This window comes from Pipistrellus kuhlii, unplaced genomic scaffold (assembly GCF_014108245.1).
Source record: "Pipistrellus kuhlii isolate mPipKuh1 unplaced genomic scaffold, mPipKuh1.p scaffold_m20_p_2, whole genome shotgun sequence".
Lineage (NCBI taxonomy): Eukaryota > Metazoa > Chordata > Mammalia > Chiroptera > Vespertilionidae > Pipistrellus > Pipistrellus kuhlii.
The window spans coordinates 31372314-31389543 of record NW_023425515.1 but is presented as its reverse complement, the minus strand read 5'-3'; the positions used below and the strand labels follow the sequence as shown (position 1 = coordinate 31389543).

Here is a 17230-nt window from a genome sequence, read left to right as displayed (position 1 = left end):
TCTAAGGCATAATAAACTTTGAAAGCCCCTGGTCTATATTAATTAGTTGTAGGACAGTTGGAACTTGACAGAAAAGTATGTAGCTGTCCGCAATATCTTGAAAGAAAAATTATATCTAGTGACTATTTGAGAGAAAGTAGAAACCATGAAGTGTACACATTGAGATTTGGAATGTGAGACTAATTCCCGAAGAGGTAGCTGCCAGTAAAAGTGTATTTGTATTTGTAGGTAAGGTTTTCCAGGAGTGATGAGGCATGTTTATATCATAAAGGATACTATCAGACATTCTTTTGAAATTACTTCTAGAAATAGGAGATGGGAAAGAGTTCAAAACACTTATATTTCCTTCAGGTTTCTTAACAGAGCTCAGAATCTCACCCATCTCAGGACTCCCATCGCTCCATGAGCCTCTGGAGCGATTTCCATTTGTACATAAAAATCTGTTCCGATTTCCATTTGTACATAAAAATCGCCATGTTTGCAATTGATTCTATCTTGGAATCACATAGCCCAGAAATTCCTTATCTTGGGATTTAGTGTTATTTATCACAAAGGATACTTACTGAGAATTAGTCATTAAATATGTGATAAATATTATGTAAATTACTTTTTTTAAGCTATAAATATTTCTCTTAAAAGATTTAAAGCAATATAGAAGAAACTAGAATCTTGCTATTTCCCCATAAGAATACTGAATTGGATTAGGACCATGGTCAGCAAACTGCAGCCTGCGAGCCACATGCAGCTAGCTCTTTGGCCCCTTGAGTGTGGCTCTTTCATAAAATACCACAGCCTGGGCGAGACTATTTTGAAGAAGTGGCATTAGAAGAAGTTTAAATTTAAAAAATTTGGCTCTCAAAAGAAATTTCAATCATTGTACTGTTGATAATTGACTCTGTTGACTAATGGGTTTGCTAACCACTGGATTAAGAGATGGGGGGAAAAAAATCATGACACAGTATCTGTGCAAAGACATTAAAGAGCTGGTTTGCAAAGACTTACCACAGAGGAAAACAAAATTTCCTTCTTTTTTGTCTCATTATCTAAAAGCTTTCAGTCAGAAATTCCAAAAAACATCTTAAGAACATTTGATTCTGTTTTGATAAAGGTGGGATTTAGAAATTTTTCAGTAAGAATGCCTAATATTTGTTCTCAGCAAGCAGTATTTAATACTGACTGGACGATGGTATCCAGCTCCAGAGAGGATAAATTACTTGAATTATTTTCATCTTAAATACTTTATGTGGTAAGCATTCTATTATGACTGTTACCAGCACTAGAAGATATTATCTGTTCAAAGTCCCTCTCTTTCGCTCCAAATTACTTAATTTCTCAGATCTTCAGTTGCCACATCCATAAACATTCTTATTAAAAAAGGTATTACACTGTGATATATGGCCTCACATATATTTGTAGATGTCTTTTTGAAGTAAGCCATTCTCCCCTATTAAAACGAGTTAAGAGAAAAGTCTGTTTATTGTAGGATGTTTATATTAAGGGTTGCCACTTTTTATTTTTCTCGATTTTACCTCTAGAAAGTCCACCCTAAGCCCACGGTCAGCAAACTGTGGCTTGAGAGCCACATGCGGCTCTTTGGCCCCATGAGTGTGGCTCTTCCACACTCATGGGGCCAAAGGGTGAATCTCTTTTGAAGAAGTGGCATTAGAAGAAGTTTAAGTTTAAAAGAGAAATTTTAATCGTTGTACTGTTGATATTTGGCTCTGTTGACCAATGAGTTTGCCGACCACTGCCCTAAGCAAATTACTTTGTTCATCATCATTTTGTACTTTGGTGAATTAGAGTTCCATATTCAACAAACTGAATGTATTTTACGTGTAGTACTGTGAGTACAATTGACTGGATTCAGTGTGCTCCCTTTATTTAGTGCTCACCCATGAGCATTAATAACTTGATTGCACTTAATAACTCATAAAGTAACAACCATATGCAGAATAAATACACTAAATTGTATCTATATAACAGCACCTAATACAGTGATACTTTTAGAAGAGCTGAACTAGTTTGGAGTTTTTTAACCTGTCCTTTGCATTTTGTTTTCCCTTGAATGCTGTAATTATTCACAGTTTTAGTTTACTTTTTTCTAGAGAAATTGTTCCTGACAATTATTTGTGAGCTTTGTGGCACCCTCTTTTTTTTCTTTTTTCTTTTTTTTTTTTTTTTTTTTTTTTCCTTTGTGTAATACATTCTTTTATTTTGCCTAAATTGATTTGGGGGAGGATACTTCATTATAGATTTAACTGTTGTCTTTTGCATGTTGGTTTATGATATACTTGAATATTGGGTGTTATGAAGAATTGTATTGTGCACCTTCTGATTGAAGACTAACTGGAAAATGCAAAAACAGCATCTTCATATTACTGAGTTATTTTCTAGATTGTGATTCTGAATATTATTATTATTATTTTTAATTCCCCTGTTTTTAGAACTGAGGTTCGTCTTGCCCTACAGTCTCTGAAAAAATAACAGTACTTGTAGGTTTAAAGGGTTTGGTTCATGGAAGAGCATATTGTCTCCTGCACCCCACCCTCGGAGCTCTCTACTGTGTTCTACCCTTTATAAAGGGACAGTGCGTTTCCCTGGATATAGATCTTGCACCACACCACTTTTTCTGAGATGGTGCTTGCTTCCCATGTCCTATTTGTTTATAATGGGTGGGGAAGGTCTGGCCCTCTGACCGTGTAAGTCCCGAGAAATCATTTGGTCTATCCCCAACAAGGTATTAGGGGTAAGTTAATTAAATGTTTGAACAAATGTAGCAGGTTAATTTTTAAGTTGGTAATTTTGTATAGCCCATGAATGATGTTGTAAATGTTCAAATGGCCCTTGGCAGAAAAAAGGTTTCCCACGCCTGGTTCATAAGATCGCCCATCAAAGACCCATACACACATAATTTAGAAATATAGATGTGATCATAGTAGGAACAAACTAACCTGTTTATGTGGTAACATTAAGGTTCTAACCTGTAATATTAAAACCCATTCCTTTGTATTTTTTAAAATACATTTTTATTGATTTTAGAAAGGGAGAGAGAGATAGAAACATCAATGATGAAGAGAATCACTGATTAACTGCCTCCTGCACACCCCTACTGGGGATCGAGCCCACAACCCAGGCATGTGCTCTTGACTGAAATCAAACCCAGGACCCTTCAGTCCATAGGCTGACACTATCTACTGAGCCAAACCAGCTGGGGCAATAATTTAAATTTAAATTTAGTGATTTTTGTATTAACCCCTGTAATGAGCTAGTAAAATGCCAGCAGTCAGGTGACTGTGTAGTTCCTCTTGGCTCAGATATAGGTAACTGGGCTAGATAAATATTCCAGTCCACATACCCTCCTGCTGGTGCTATTTATAAACAGATTGGACCAGCAGACAGGATGGAGTCATGTGAAACTGGCTACAGTAATGTGTCTATAGTCATGAAGAACTGGAGTGAGGAAAGCTCGGATCTGGAATGTCCACCTTTAATCTTTTCATTTATATGAGTAGTAAAATGGGCAGCTACAAAAGAACAAGTAGATATACAGTTTTGCTTTATAAGCCAATAAAATATGCATTAACATTTGACGTATAGTTGTTGTATACATGGCTAATTAATAAACAGCAAACAGTTGTCACAAAATGTCAGCAGTTACTGTACTTTTATACTTCCAATCAGTTCTTTTTGCTCACCTGAATGCCTATTTTTTTCTGATAGAGGAAATCCCAACTACATACTTTCTGCTGATATACTTGTTAAAAGACAACAACTTTAATAGTTGCCAAACAGAACTTGTCCAGTCCTGTATAATAGAGTTTATATGCAAATTGACCATCACTCTGACACACAAGATAGCAGCCCCCGTGTGGACACAAGATGGCCAGCAGGGGAGGGCAGTTGTGGGTGATCAAGCCTGCAGAGGAGGGTAGTTAGTGGTGACTGGGCTGGCAGAGAAGGGCAGTTGGGGATGACCAGGCCTGCAGGGGAGGACAGTTTGCGGGGACCCAGACCTGCAGGGGAGGGCAGTTGGGCACAAATAGGTCTGCAGGGGGAGGGAGGGGAGACCAGGGCTGCAGGGGAGGGCAGTTAGGAGCAATCGGGCCGATAGGGGAGCAGTTAGGTGTTGATCAGGTTGGCAGGGGAGTGGTTAGGGGGTGTTCATGCTAGCAGACAGAAGTAGTTAGGGGCAATCAGGAAGGCAGGCAGGTGAGCAGTTGGGAGCCAGCAGCCCTGGATTGTGAGAGGGATGTCTGACTTCCTGTTTAGACTCGATCCCACCGGACATCCCTCGAGGGGTCCCAGATTGGAGAGGGTGCAGGCTGGGCTGAGGGGCAATCCCCCACCCTTGAATTTCATGCACTGGGTCTCTAGTATGATAATAAATTTATTTTAGAAAATATGATTTATATGAAATGCTTATAGTTGTATGTATATTTAAGAGAAAAATTAGGGCACAAAATTATACAGCCAGTGTATTATAACTTTTTTTTTTGGGGGGGGGGGGGGGGGAAACAATATGTAAAGAAGAAAAGGAAATATATATTAACAGTTGCATAGGGTTTTGGTATTATAATATTTTTTCTTATATTTTCCCCTATTTTGTTTTTTGTAAGTGTTCGGTCTAGCTCTTCAACATCAAATATCCCCCATAGGATGTTTCCCCCTATTTTCTTTGACCTTTTCTAAAATCTTTAAGCATTTGATTGTGGAACCCTTTGGTTGTTCAAGCATGTTTTTATTTTTCTTGGACAATATACCCTTGAGAGGAATTGATGGATCATATTGTAATTCTAAGCTTAATTTGTTTACTTTTCAATTACATTTGATAAGCAATGTTATATTAGTTTTAGGTATACAGCATAGTGATTAGATATTTATATGACTTTTGAAATGATCCCCCAATAAGTCTGGTACCCACCTGGCACTATACATAATTATTATAATATTTTTTACTATTTCCCTGTGCTTTTACATCTCCATGACTAATGATTGTGGAACTTTTAGAGTAAAAATCGGTCTGTAGATTCAGAGGTGGAAAGGATTTGGGGTCAAGGTTGTGTGTGAGGATGAGAGCAGGGAGAACATTTTTTAGGGTTTTCTGATCTGAGGCTTAAATATAGAACCTTGTAAAAATCAGATTTTCCTTCTAGACTATGGCACTGTATTTATTGTATAATAGTTAAGCTTTGCTCTTTAGACCCCCTCTGGTTTAGACATCCAGTATCATAACCATGAGGATCAGGGCCCATTTTCTTGTTCTTGTCTTCTCTGTTTATAGAGTGACCAACTCCTGAGGAGTAACTCCGCCTTTGAGAACACAATTTCTGTCAATCCAAGGGAGGGTACTCCCTGAAACAAGCAATATTCAGAAAATGCTGTTTTTGTGATCTCATTTCTCACATGGGAATGGTGTGTGGTCTCATGAATAACCACACCCACCCTGCCACTGCTTGTCTTTGTCACCGAATTACTATCATTCTATTCTGGAATCTCCTTCCTACCCCCCAAACCCAGTGAATGTGTGGAGTACTTGATTACAGAGGTAGTCTCTTACCCCTGAAAAGTAGAGATGCTATTTAGGCTGTCAGGCCAGACTTCAGTATTGCACAGATTTAGGTTGATCCCTTTTGCTTTCTACTTTGTGAGTCAAAAGCTGTCTCTGAAAAAATATTTCCTACATATACATTTACAGATAAATGGAAATATTTTCTAGCATAACCCTGATTCAAGTTCTATTTTTGTTTTGTTTTTCCAGGAAGTTTTAAGTCATATGCTTTTTCTGGATTCATAGATTTTTCTGATGTGTCAAGATACATTATAGTAAAACTGGAAGCCCCATGCATGAAATTGTGGACTTGGGGGCTGTGGGGAGTTCCTCAGCCCAGCCTGCACCCTCTCGCAGTCCAGGAGCCCTTGCTCCTTACTGGGAGCCTGCACTTCTTACTGCTAGCTGCTCCTTAGTGGTGCTGCGGAGAGTAGAAGAAGCTCCCACCACCGCCACTGCAGGAGCCTGGCTTCTGGCTGAGAGCGTTCCCCCTGTGGGAGCGCACTGACCACCGGGGGAAAGCTCCTGCATTGAGTGTCTGCTCCCTGGTGGTCAGTGCACATCATACAACCAGTCATTCTGGTCCACTGTAATGGCCGCTTAGGCTTTTATTCTATAGATTGCATTCTGATTTAACAAATATTTATTGAGCACTGGATAAATTAGGTAATGTCTTCTTCCAGAACTGAAAGATTAGTAGACATAAATCCTTCCTTCAGGCAGCCCAGCACACACTTACATAGAACCATAGATGGATATAGTGTGCTAAGTGCTATACATATGAGAGGATTAGCCCAGAAGAGAATGGTCAACCTAGGGGCAGTGAAAGGAAGGACATCACCTTCATTTAGGAGAAAAGAACATAGGAATACATAAGGCCCAAAGGCATGAAGTAAAACAGCATATTTGAGGTGTTAGAAGTAATGTTAATCACTTAAATGTGCAGTGGGAAGAAGTGGAGGGGTGTGGAATTGGGGAGATGAATCTGAAAAAATAAGTAGAGTTAGATTACAAATGTAACTGTGACATACTTAGGAGTTTGGCCTTTATTATGAAGGTCAAAGTAATTATTGAAAGTACCCAAGTAAGGAGTGATAGGATCAGTTTTTGTTTTCCAAGCAGTATTCTAACTGTGATGTGGCAGATATACGAATTGGGGAGGAGAGGAAAGGAACTTAGGACAGGAATAGTGCAGGCAAGGGATCATGGAACTAAACTCCAGGTTTTGGCAGAGAAGGAAAGCTGATGACTGAGACCAGGGAGGTAGGATTGATTGGTAGGATTAGGTGAATGCTGAAATGGAAGGGAGTGAGAGGGTGTAAAGTCAGAAGTTTCTAAGGAAAAAGAAGTTTTAAGAAGGGGAAGAAGAAAATTAATTTTGAACATAGATTTTAAGCTGTCCTGTCATGCTATGGCTACAAATAAAAGAAAATGATAGTTAAGTCCAGCATTTGTATACACAGAGGTTTACGTGTGAACCTTCTTTAGAGTAAACATTAGTGAGAAGTGCCAAAACAATGCTAATGACCACTTCAGTGTTTTCTGGCTGTTTGGAACATTCTAAGCGCATGTGCAATAACTGGAGATAGATGTAAGCACTGGTGATAGCTTCTGACCTTGGCTGACAGAACAAATTGAGGATATATGCAACATTTCAGCCAAAAATTGACATCTCTAGAATATCCACTTGCAACTCTTAGGATATTCTTGGACATAAGCTTGGACTATGTCATCTAATTAATAGTGTTGAAATGTAATGATTTTTATTTTTAAAAATTGTACTTATGAATTAGTGCCAAAATCATGGACTTTGCTACAATTTATAAGGCTTATGAAATCAAAATACTTTTAAAACCTTGCTTATAAGGTGTCTTAATATTTCATGCACAACTAACACCATTTTGTAACACTTTAAGCTGAAACAGAATACTGATGTGACTTTTTGGTGTACTGTTAGTGACCCAGAAACTCACTCTGCCTTCGCTTTATTTTTGACCATATTCTAACTGTTTGGTAGGAACAATAGAATGTAATAGTTATTAGATCCTTACTCTCTTAACAGCTGTTTTCCCATTTGCTAATTTAGATCATAAAATAATACAATTATATATGCATGGCACCTGGTGAAGACTCTTCATAAATACTACTTATCTTGAAGTCTTACTTTTTAAATCTTAATGTCTTAAATTTCTAAGCCACTTGGCTTTTTTCCTATTCATGATTTACTGCAGAACTTATTTAGGGAGGAGTATATAATGAAAAACAAAATCTCCTACCTCACTGCTTATTGATTTCACAGGCAAATATCTCTTCCTTTCTCCTCATCCTTCCTAGTCTTCATTCTCTGGATTCCACTCATATTCAAGTAGTTGTGAGTTTTTCCCATTGGTGAGTTTCTAGCCATCTCTGTGAGCTTAGATTAAGCTGAAAACTATAAATGTTTAATAACAGTTGCCTGTTGGAAAAATCATGAGGTTAAATGAAAGTCTTAAAAGGTAGCATCTTTTCATTTCTCACTATGGTTAGTTTCAGGAATGGAAAGGTTAGGTGTTCCAAAGAGGGAAGGAGCCATGAGGAAAATCAACTTAGGTATCTAGTCAACTTTGTCTATTGAACAATTGAAATATTTCCTAGGCACATGCTCTTTATGAGCTCACAGTACTTGACTATAGACTGTTCATTTCATAAGTGCCACATGGAGCCTAAGAGTAGAAACATAAAATGCAAAGAGTAAAAGACATGGACTAAGTATTAGAAACCTGGGCTAGACAGCAGTTATATAAGGTTAAAATCCATTTAACCAAGATCCCAATAAGCCTATATTCATTTACTTTATTTAGTGTGAAGGTTTCTTAACATTCTGTATTACATGCATAATTTAATTGTTTAAATACATTAGTGACAATTGCTACTTAGTGATAAGCTCTGATGGATATTGTCTTAATCACCCTTGGATTATCAATTTACTAGAATTTTACTTTTCATTTGAACTTGGCTTGCATTAAAAAGCAAGGCTAATAACATAAAGAGATTTTGTTATGTGAATGTTTTGGTTTTAAGTATTCAAATAAAAATTAAAAGACTGTTAATGGAGATAGATTTTGGGTTTTCACTTGCTAGCTCATTTTCTAAAGCTTTCGTTTAGGTGGGTTATTGCTAAGTGGCAAAGAATTCGTAATTTTTTTAGTATTTAATTCATACATTGGGTGTTAAGCATGAAGCTATTTTTCATTATTACATTTCAACTTTCTTATATTACTTTTAGTTTGCCTTTTATTTCCTATGTAGATTCTAAAAACCTGCAAAAGATTGAATTTATAAGGTGTTTGACAATTTGTATGTAGAGATTTAAATATACTACAAAAATTTATTAAATGTCACTTAATTTATCTTGGCCTAAATTATCTTGAGTGAAGCAGTTGAGTCACATGGCTTCCAAATGCTTTCTTCAAACTTTAAATTTTGATGCTATTTGTAGAGGAAACTTGTGCCACAGCTAAATTTTACATTTACTAGAAACTTTAAATATTAGTACATTACATAATTAAAGTGAAAAGAAAAATAATGAAGGTTAATATGTTTGAATTTTGATATTTCTGTTGTTTAAAAACATACATTTGAACTTAGCCAACAGTCTGGGATTTTAAAGATGTGGGATGTGACTTTGAAAGATTATAGAGATCTTTTGTTTGTGTCTTGCAGCATGCTGCCACTAGGAGAATAACTTCTTACACCTTTTCTTTTGCTTTTAGGATTTTCTCATTCGGCGTTTACCTTTGGTATAGAAAGCCATATCAGTCAATCAAACATAAATGGTGCCCTTGTCCCACCTGCTGCATTGATTTCTATCATCCAGAAAGGTCTACAGTATGTAGAGGCAGAAGTTAGTATTAATGAGGTAAGGAAGATTTATTTCAAATATTCTTACTCTTGAATATAATAGCTTATTTGCTCATTCATTACCTGACTTCAGCTTCTCTGGGTTAACGTAGAAGGTTGTTGCTCCTAACGTAAGGGTCAGGCTGCACAGGCAAGGCATGTCTCCCAAAGGTGAGGACCACTATCTGTAGCTTATTTCACTATAAATGGTTTTATGAGTAAACAATAAGAAATAATTTTCTTTAAAAATCAGAAAATTTCAGATTATTTGATTATACCTGATGTTGGAAAGCAGTTCATAATTAAAGCTAATTCTTGATACTAGTGCCTATTTAAGGTCCATATGTCGGTAGTTTAACTCAGGCGTTAGCCAGCATTGTCCCATAAACCATATCCTGCCTGCTGCTTGTTTTTGTAAAGTTTTATTGGAACACATTCATGCTCATTCATGGATATATTATCTGGCTAATTTTGTACTACTATGGCAGAATTGAGTAGTTGTGACAGAGAACTTATGGTCTGCAAAGCCTAAAATATTTACGATTTGGTCTTTTACAGAAAATGTTGCAAACCCTGGTCCAACTGAAAATTTTCATATGTGAACAGGATTTATAATATGTGGAGCTTTTGCCTTATTTTCATTTCAGAGATTAATATGTTCCCCTTTCCTTTCACAAAAATATGTGAAAAATATTTTAACAAATATAATATTTTAAAAACTGAAGCATCCATGGTTTCCATATCAGTATTTATTACTGTAGTTACATAGTTTACTAAAATTGATTTTATTGTCTTTGTTTTCCTCATCTCTCACTGATAAATTTGCTAATACTAAATTAAACGTGTTGTCTTTTAGCACTTTCCCTCCAAAAATATCCTTAACAGAGGGTGATAAATAATTTCTAGCAGTAGCCACAGATGAAGTATCATTTTATCTGAAAAACTTTGTGTAAATTTAATATAGTACTCCACAATGTGTCTGTGTTGGTTTTAATATTTATTTTTAAATTAGTTACAAATTAAAACTAGAGGGGGGAGGTGTCCCTCAGCCCAGCCTGAACCCTCTCCAATCTGGGACCCCTCAGGGAATGTCCGACTGCCAATTTAGACCCACAAGGATGGGGCCTAAACCGGGAGTCAGACATCACTTTCACAATCTGGGGCTGCTGGGTCCAACCAATTGCTTGCCTGCTAGCCTAATCACCCTCTAATCATTCCTCTCTGATAGATGCCTAACTGCTTCCCTTCTGGCCCAATCGCCCCCAACTGCCCTCCCCTGCCAGCGTGATTGCCCCCAACTGCCCTCCCCTGCTGGCCTGATCACTCACAACCACCCTCCCCTGCTGGCCATCTTGTGCGAGGACGTGATGGTCAGTTTGCATATTACCTCTTTATGATACTTTCACCTACTCCTCAAATACTCCATTACACTCGACAATTTAGAAAGTTGTGCTGTGTTTATGGCCTGGAACCCCACTCACACCCTGCAGATTGTCAGGAGCATGTGGTCATCTGCTTCACATACACATCGTGTTGGCTAATTTGCACTGTTTCTATTTCTGACTTGCTCTGTGTTTGTGTGTCTCCTTGTGCTCACTGGAGAACTTTTATCCATTGTGAAGTCCCTAATATCCCCTATGAAGTCCCTCATGAGCTTTGGAAAATTATAGCAAGTCCATAAAATTAAAGAGCAGCAGCCTGTGAGTTAAGATGCTTCTCAACTGGAGTTACACATAAGACTCCCCCAGGGAGCTTTTTGAATCAATTTCTGAGCTTTCAGAGATTTTGATTTCGTAGGTTTGAATCTACATTTTTAACAAGTTACCAGGTGATGTGCTCCTTGCATCACACTTTGAGTAGCACTGGTTAAGAGATGCCAGCTGCTATTGACATCTTTAAATTCAAATCTTTAAACCCGACTGTGTTTGCTTGCACTTCAACATTAGTAAAAGGAAATGTTGTATGGAATAATATATGGAGTCTTTCTGTTTTAATTAAATCACAATAAACTTTAAAGTCCAACAAAACTATTTAAAAGTTTTTGGTTTTAAAGAAGTATTTTCTATACTGTGGTACCAAATCTCTTATTGTGTGAATGATTTTATTTTGATCATTGCTTTTGACTAACAAATGTTTGGAATATAATTTATAAACCTTTCTATTATCTGGGCCTACTTTTATTATTCCTTTTAGTATTTCAGCTTTAGATGTGCAACATATAAACTAAGAACCAGGGGAGAAGGAAAAATTAAACAGCTATTTGGAATTGTTTCTTCAGTTTCCTTCTGACTCCTTTTTACATACATTCAGAAAATTATCTAAAAATATTTTATCTTGGAATGAAGCTTTTTTATTTCTGCTGTGGACTTGTATGAATACAAATTACTCTAAATATGGCACCTTTGGTTTTCTTCTTTTCCAAATCCAGGATGGTACCTTGTTCGATGGTCGACCAATAGAATCTCTGTCACTGATAGATGCCGTAATGCCTGATGTAGTACAAACAAGACAACAAGCTTACAGAGACAAGCTTGCACAGCAACAAGCAGCAGCTGCAGCAGCTGCAGCAGCTGCCACGAACCAACAAGGATCTGCGAAAAATGGAGAAAACACAGCAAATGGGGAGGAGAATGGGGCACATACTATTGCAAGTGAGCTGAGATAGAATTTTTAAAAATTCCTTTTCAAAAGAAATGTGATAGGGATGTCACCTCTTGTAAGCTGAAATAACACCATATTTGTCATTTACTCCAACTTGTTCCCCTAACTCTTACCACACAGTTCACATTTTCAAACCAAGCTCAGAAAGTGGGGCTTACATATATAGATTTTGTTTCAAAAAATATTTTTTTTATGGTTAAATGAGTTTTGTGTCTGCATTTGATTTCTAAATAAAATGTGTAATACTAGTCATTAACAAATACAGTGAAGCTCTGACATGGAGCTATAAAGGCAACTCTCATGTTATAAGAATGATATCAGCAACCCCTACTGGTGGGAACTCAGAATAGTATTGGCATGGATTACATGTTCAAACCTTTTTATCAACTTTAGTCATGTTTGTGGGTCTAACCTTTTGCAGTCCTTCTCTACCCTCATCCTCTAACCCCCACCTCTAAACACATACTCAGACATATATATCTTGGCCATACTTGACTAAAGATAAGAATTTATTCTCCATGTGATAAATACTGTGTATTCAAGTTACACTGTATTTTATAAAAGAGAGATTTCCCCAGCATGTTGCAATATTACCTGACTGGAATTTTCCTCTTCTTTCCTGTGCTGCAGATAATCATACTGATATGATGGAGGTAGATGGGGATGTTGAAATCCCTCCTAACAAGGCAGTTGTGTTACGGGGCCATGAATCTGAAGTGTTCATCTGTGCCTGGAACCCTGTTAGTGATCTCTTGGCATCCGGGTATGTTCCTCAAAGTGAAACTGAAATGGATTTTTAAAAAGATCTTGCTGAACCTATTACATTTTATAAGTACATTATTTAACGTTTTTTAGGTTTCTGTTGCTTATTAGTGTTCATTTTTGCCCCTATAAATCATCATTCCTTCATAAAAGTAACCTTGGAAGTCTTCATTAAACTCAAAATGGAGTTGTTTGGGGCCCTCAAAATGGAGACAGAGAAAAAATACTGGAAATGGAAATTCCTGATATTCTGGTTTTATTTGCCTTAGTAATTTAGGATATAATTATTTTTTTGTGTGTGTGGTTTTTTTTTGAGTGTGTGTGTGTGTGTGTGTGTATGTTTAATTCTGGGATACTTGAGAATATTAAGAGTATTTAAAATATGTTACATACTTTCTAGGTCTGGAGACTCCACAGCAAGAATATGGAATCTTAGTGAAAATAGCACCAGTGGCTCCACACAGTTAGTACTTCGACATTGTATACGAGAAGGAGGGCAAGATGTCCCCAGCAACAAGGACGTGACTTCTCTAGATTGGAATGTGAGTATCACCATACTGTCCATGGTGGATGTAATTACTAATTCACTTCTTTGAGCCTTAGACTGATAACAGGGCTTGTCCCCTTTTCAGATACTTTTAAATTTCACTAACTAATGAGAACAACAAACTAGGAATCCTCATTCCCAAATATGTTAAAAACACAGGCTGGCCCTTGAGCAGTCAGACCAAGGTTCAGCTTCCAACTCTTCTGTTTACCTAACAGCAGAATCTTCCTAAGGTTGGTGGTCGACCGCTTGCTTCCTTTTCCTCACATGTATAGGAAAAGTGTGGTAATGGTAATGGTAATGGTAATGGTAATTTCCTACATAAATGGTAATGGTAATGGTAATTTCCTACATAAATAAGGAAATAGATGAGAATCACTAGCAGACACATTCTAAGTCCTTAGCTAGTAAATCCTGTGCTGAGTTAAGAGAAAGCTATATAATAAAAAACGTGTTCTTGTTTTTCTCATTTTGCTGTGATCTGATGAAAACTTCATAGCCAACTAACTGCCATTTAGGGACCATTAGTCTAGATTACTTCCAAGCTTTATTTAGCTGTAGTACTCTTAATAATTCTTTGATTCAATATATGATTTAATATCTTTCAGGGGCAACTTAACTATTCTGACTTTTATTTTTGATAAAGCTTCACCCTTGTAGTTTCTAATAAATGGTTAACATTGTTCTTGTGGTTTTTTTTTCTCTATTCCTATGATTAATATGTGAAAAATCCGCATTTATAAGGTTCCTATATATTTTCCTTTGTTTCATCTTGCCTTTTAACTTTGTATCCAATTTTCTTTCTCCAACCTTTCTTTCTCCAACTCCCCTCTGCCCTCCTTCTTCAGCAAGTGAACATCCTTCCTCCTCTGGCTCCTGCTTAACAGCTTTGCATGGGGCTTTCCAGGAACCTTACAAATGTCACCCCAAGGAACGAGGTCTATTCTTAAAAGTGATTACTCCAGCTAAAGTTTTGTTTCCATAAGATTCTTCCAGAACTCATAGCTAGGGTGTTCCCCCCCCCCCTCTTATTTCTGATGTTTTGTTTTATTCTGTTTTAGCATTCCTTTCTAAAATTCTCAGTAATGTATTTACCTTTCCCTTATAAAGTTAGCAGTTGTAAAAATGAAAGAAGGTTTTATCACATTGCAGTATTATTTGGTTGGTGTAGGGTCATGACTAATATCTTCTTAATATGGGACCTTATTATAGCTTAGGTCAAAAACCTTATAGCATCCTTCAGCTATTTGGCTCAGAGACCATGTTAATTTAATGAATTTTACAGTTTACACTGAAAAAGATGGTAAACCAACATTGATTTGTTGAGCTTGGTGATTTGAAATGCAAATTAGTTTTAAATCATGGACTTTTCAAAAATATATTAAAAGGCAAAAGCATTATCCTTGACTAATGGTTCTTTCTCATGACTAAAGTAGGAGCCAGACATATTTGATGGTTCAAGTATTTTTTCCAACTTTAGTGGTCCATGTACTAAAATACTTGGGACCATTAGTTTAAGAGAAACTTCCCACCCAGCTGGTGTGACTCAGTGGTTGAGCACACTTGTATGAACAAGGAGGTTATAGTTCGATTCCCGGTCAGGTCACATGTCTGGATTGTTGGCTCAATCTCCAGTAGAAAGCATGAGGAGGCAATCAGTCAATGGTTTCTCTCTCGTCAGTGATGCTTCTTTCTTTCTCTCCTTCTCTGTTCTCCTCTAAAATCAATAAAAATATATCAAAAAAGAAAAAAGAAACTTACCATTGTGCAAAGCTTCGAAATAAGCTTTTGCTGTTGGCTTCAACATGGCTGCTGCTTCCTGGGGTAGAACCACAGGGGTTTTTAAAATCCTGGCAGGTCTGATTCTACAGCCCCCAGACCTAGCATTTTCTGTCACTTACCTTTAGAGCTAAGTGGCCTGAGAGGTCTGAAAAGGAAGATGCTGGTTTTGGTTCCCTGACCAAAAAGCATCAAGAAAGTACTGTGTAAGACAGAATTTCATTCTGTGTCTCCAATAAGGCTTGCTCATCCTAGCAGCAGTCTTGTTTCGTGTACTCTGTAACTTGCATTTCCATAGAATGTTAGACTGTCCTTCCCTAGTGCCATTTGTCAGGGCATATGAGACTAGAGGAACTGGAATGCTCTCCTAATGAAGTGGTTCTAGGAAACTACTCAACTTCTTTTACTGTCAAGTCACTTATACTCTGCTGAGACTCTTGTGTTGCATTTTTATTGGTAAGGATTCATATTTGGAAAGAATTAACAAAGGAAAGAAACATTCAATGACATTTCAGAATCTGATCATCTGAAACAGCAATATTGTTAGTAGCATGCAACATACTTTATTTAGACAGAGATTTAAAGAGGGTCATATAAAACCTTTTAATCATAATGAGATATTTTAGTATGTTTTGCTTTTTACTTACACTGAATCATTAAAAGATGATGATTTTGATGTCCTTTCCAGTCTACCAGCCTCCCCTCTTCAGTCGTGTGCGCCTATAAGGATGCAGTAGACCTCAGCGTACAGGGGAGTGAGTGGTCCTGCTTTGTGAGATTCGGACATAGGCTCGCACACTGGCGAGGTACTGCCAAAGCGCCAGCTTCCCAGCAGTGAAGGGTGTTTCCTCGCCTGGGAGGCTCTCCCAATTGGGCAGATTTTGTAGCAGAGAATATCAAGGATCTGCTATACCTAGGATTTAAACATGAAATGTTCTTACAACAATTAAATGCCCTTTCTGGATTACATAGTTGAAAGAAGTGTGTTTCTCCCACAGAGTGAAGGTACGCTTCTAGCAACTGGTTCATACGATGGGTTTGCCAGAATATGGACTAAAGATGGTAAGTGAAGCATTTTTCTTTTCACTTGTTGGTTTAAATTATAAAGATGAAGTAATTAATTTCTTTCTTTTTAATACTAGGTAACCTTGCTAGCACATTAGGGCAGCATAAAGGCCCTATATTTGCATTAAAATGGAATAAGAAAGGAAATTTCATCCTAAGTGCTGGAGTAGACAAGGTAAAAGAACATTAAACCTATATATACACACATATATAAGATTAATGTAATAAAGAAATTTTCTCTGCTAATTACAGAAGCATTAAAATATTTATATTTGGGAAATTCAGGAATGAATTTATGATAGTAATAGATATACTTTCTTAGATTTTTCTGTCAGCTCACTTCTGAACCTACAAAATAAAATACCTTTTATTCTTTATCTGTGTGACTACACTACTTGTTTTTGCTGGAACTTGAGCTATAATGAATGTCACACTTCCCATGATCTTTGCTTCCCTTCTAAAAGTTACAGTTTATCTCATCAGTGAGTGTGGCTCTGGAGTGATTCCATAGGAAATCTTAGAGCCAGTCAGTCTTATTAGGTGAACTCCTGGTACTTAATTGAAAATGTAAGAAATGCAGGATCTTTCCAGCTTTTTTCACTTACTTAAACTGGTTAATACTCACAAGTTGAAAATATGGCCTTCTTTCTCCTTAGATCATCCCCTTTCCCCAGAACCTAGGAGAATACATGTTTGTAGGTAACTGGGTGCATTGACAAAAGGGAAATAGAGAGAAAAGAGGGAAGAGAAGTGAGGGAGGCCAGGAATGCTAGGGGAAAGCCCTGTTAATAGTTGCTGCACTGTGCAACTTTCCATCCCCAAAGGTATAAAATCAGTGGTGGGAGAATATGGAAAGGAATGGTAAAATAGCATATATGTCATACTTTGATGTAATTATTATGAAAGGCATTGTTTTAAATACTGTATTGTCAAAATTCAAGCTGCCTTTATATGTAAATGTGAGCTTTAAAAAATCTTAATACTGAGAA

The 17230-nt window shown here is 37.0% G+C and overlaps 1 protein-coding gene across 8 annotated transcripts in view; it reads left to right on the top strand.

The window, feature by feature from the left end:
* TBL1XR1 (TBL1X receptor 1) overlaps positions 1-17230 on the top strand; it is a 153394-nt gene that overhangs the window by 116252 nt on the left and 19912 nt on the right. For all 8 annotated transcript variants that reach the window (XR_006742045.1, XM_036448137.1, XM_036448133.2 and 5 more), the window contains 6 exons: positions 9301-9446; positions 11856-12078; positions 12719-12851; positions 13251-13392; positions 16175-16238; positions 16319-16416. Coding sequence is in view for 7 of the 8 variants with exons in the window: in XM_036448133.2 (XP_036304026.1) it covers positions 9301-9446; positions 11856-12078; positions 12719-12851; positions 13251-13392; positions 16175-16238; positions 16319-16416 (806 nt within the window). In the remaining variant the exon portion in view is untranslated. The remainder of the gene's footprint in view (positions 1-9300; positions 9447-11855; positions 12079-12718; positions 12852-13250; positions 13393-16174; positions 16239-16318; positions 16417-17230) is intronic.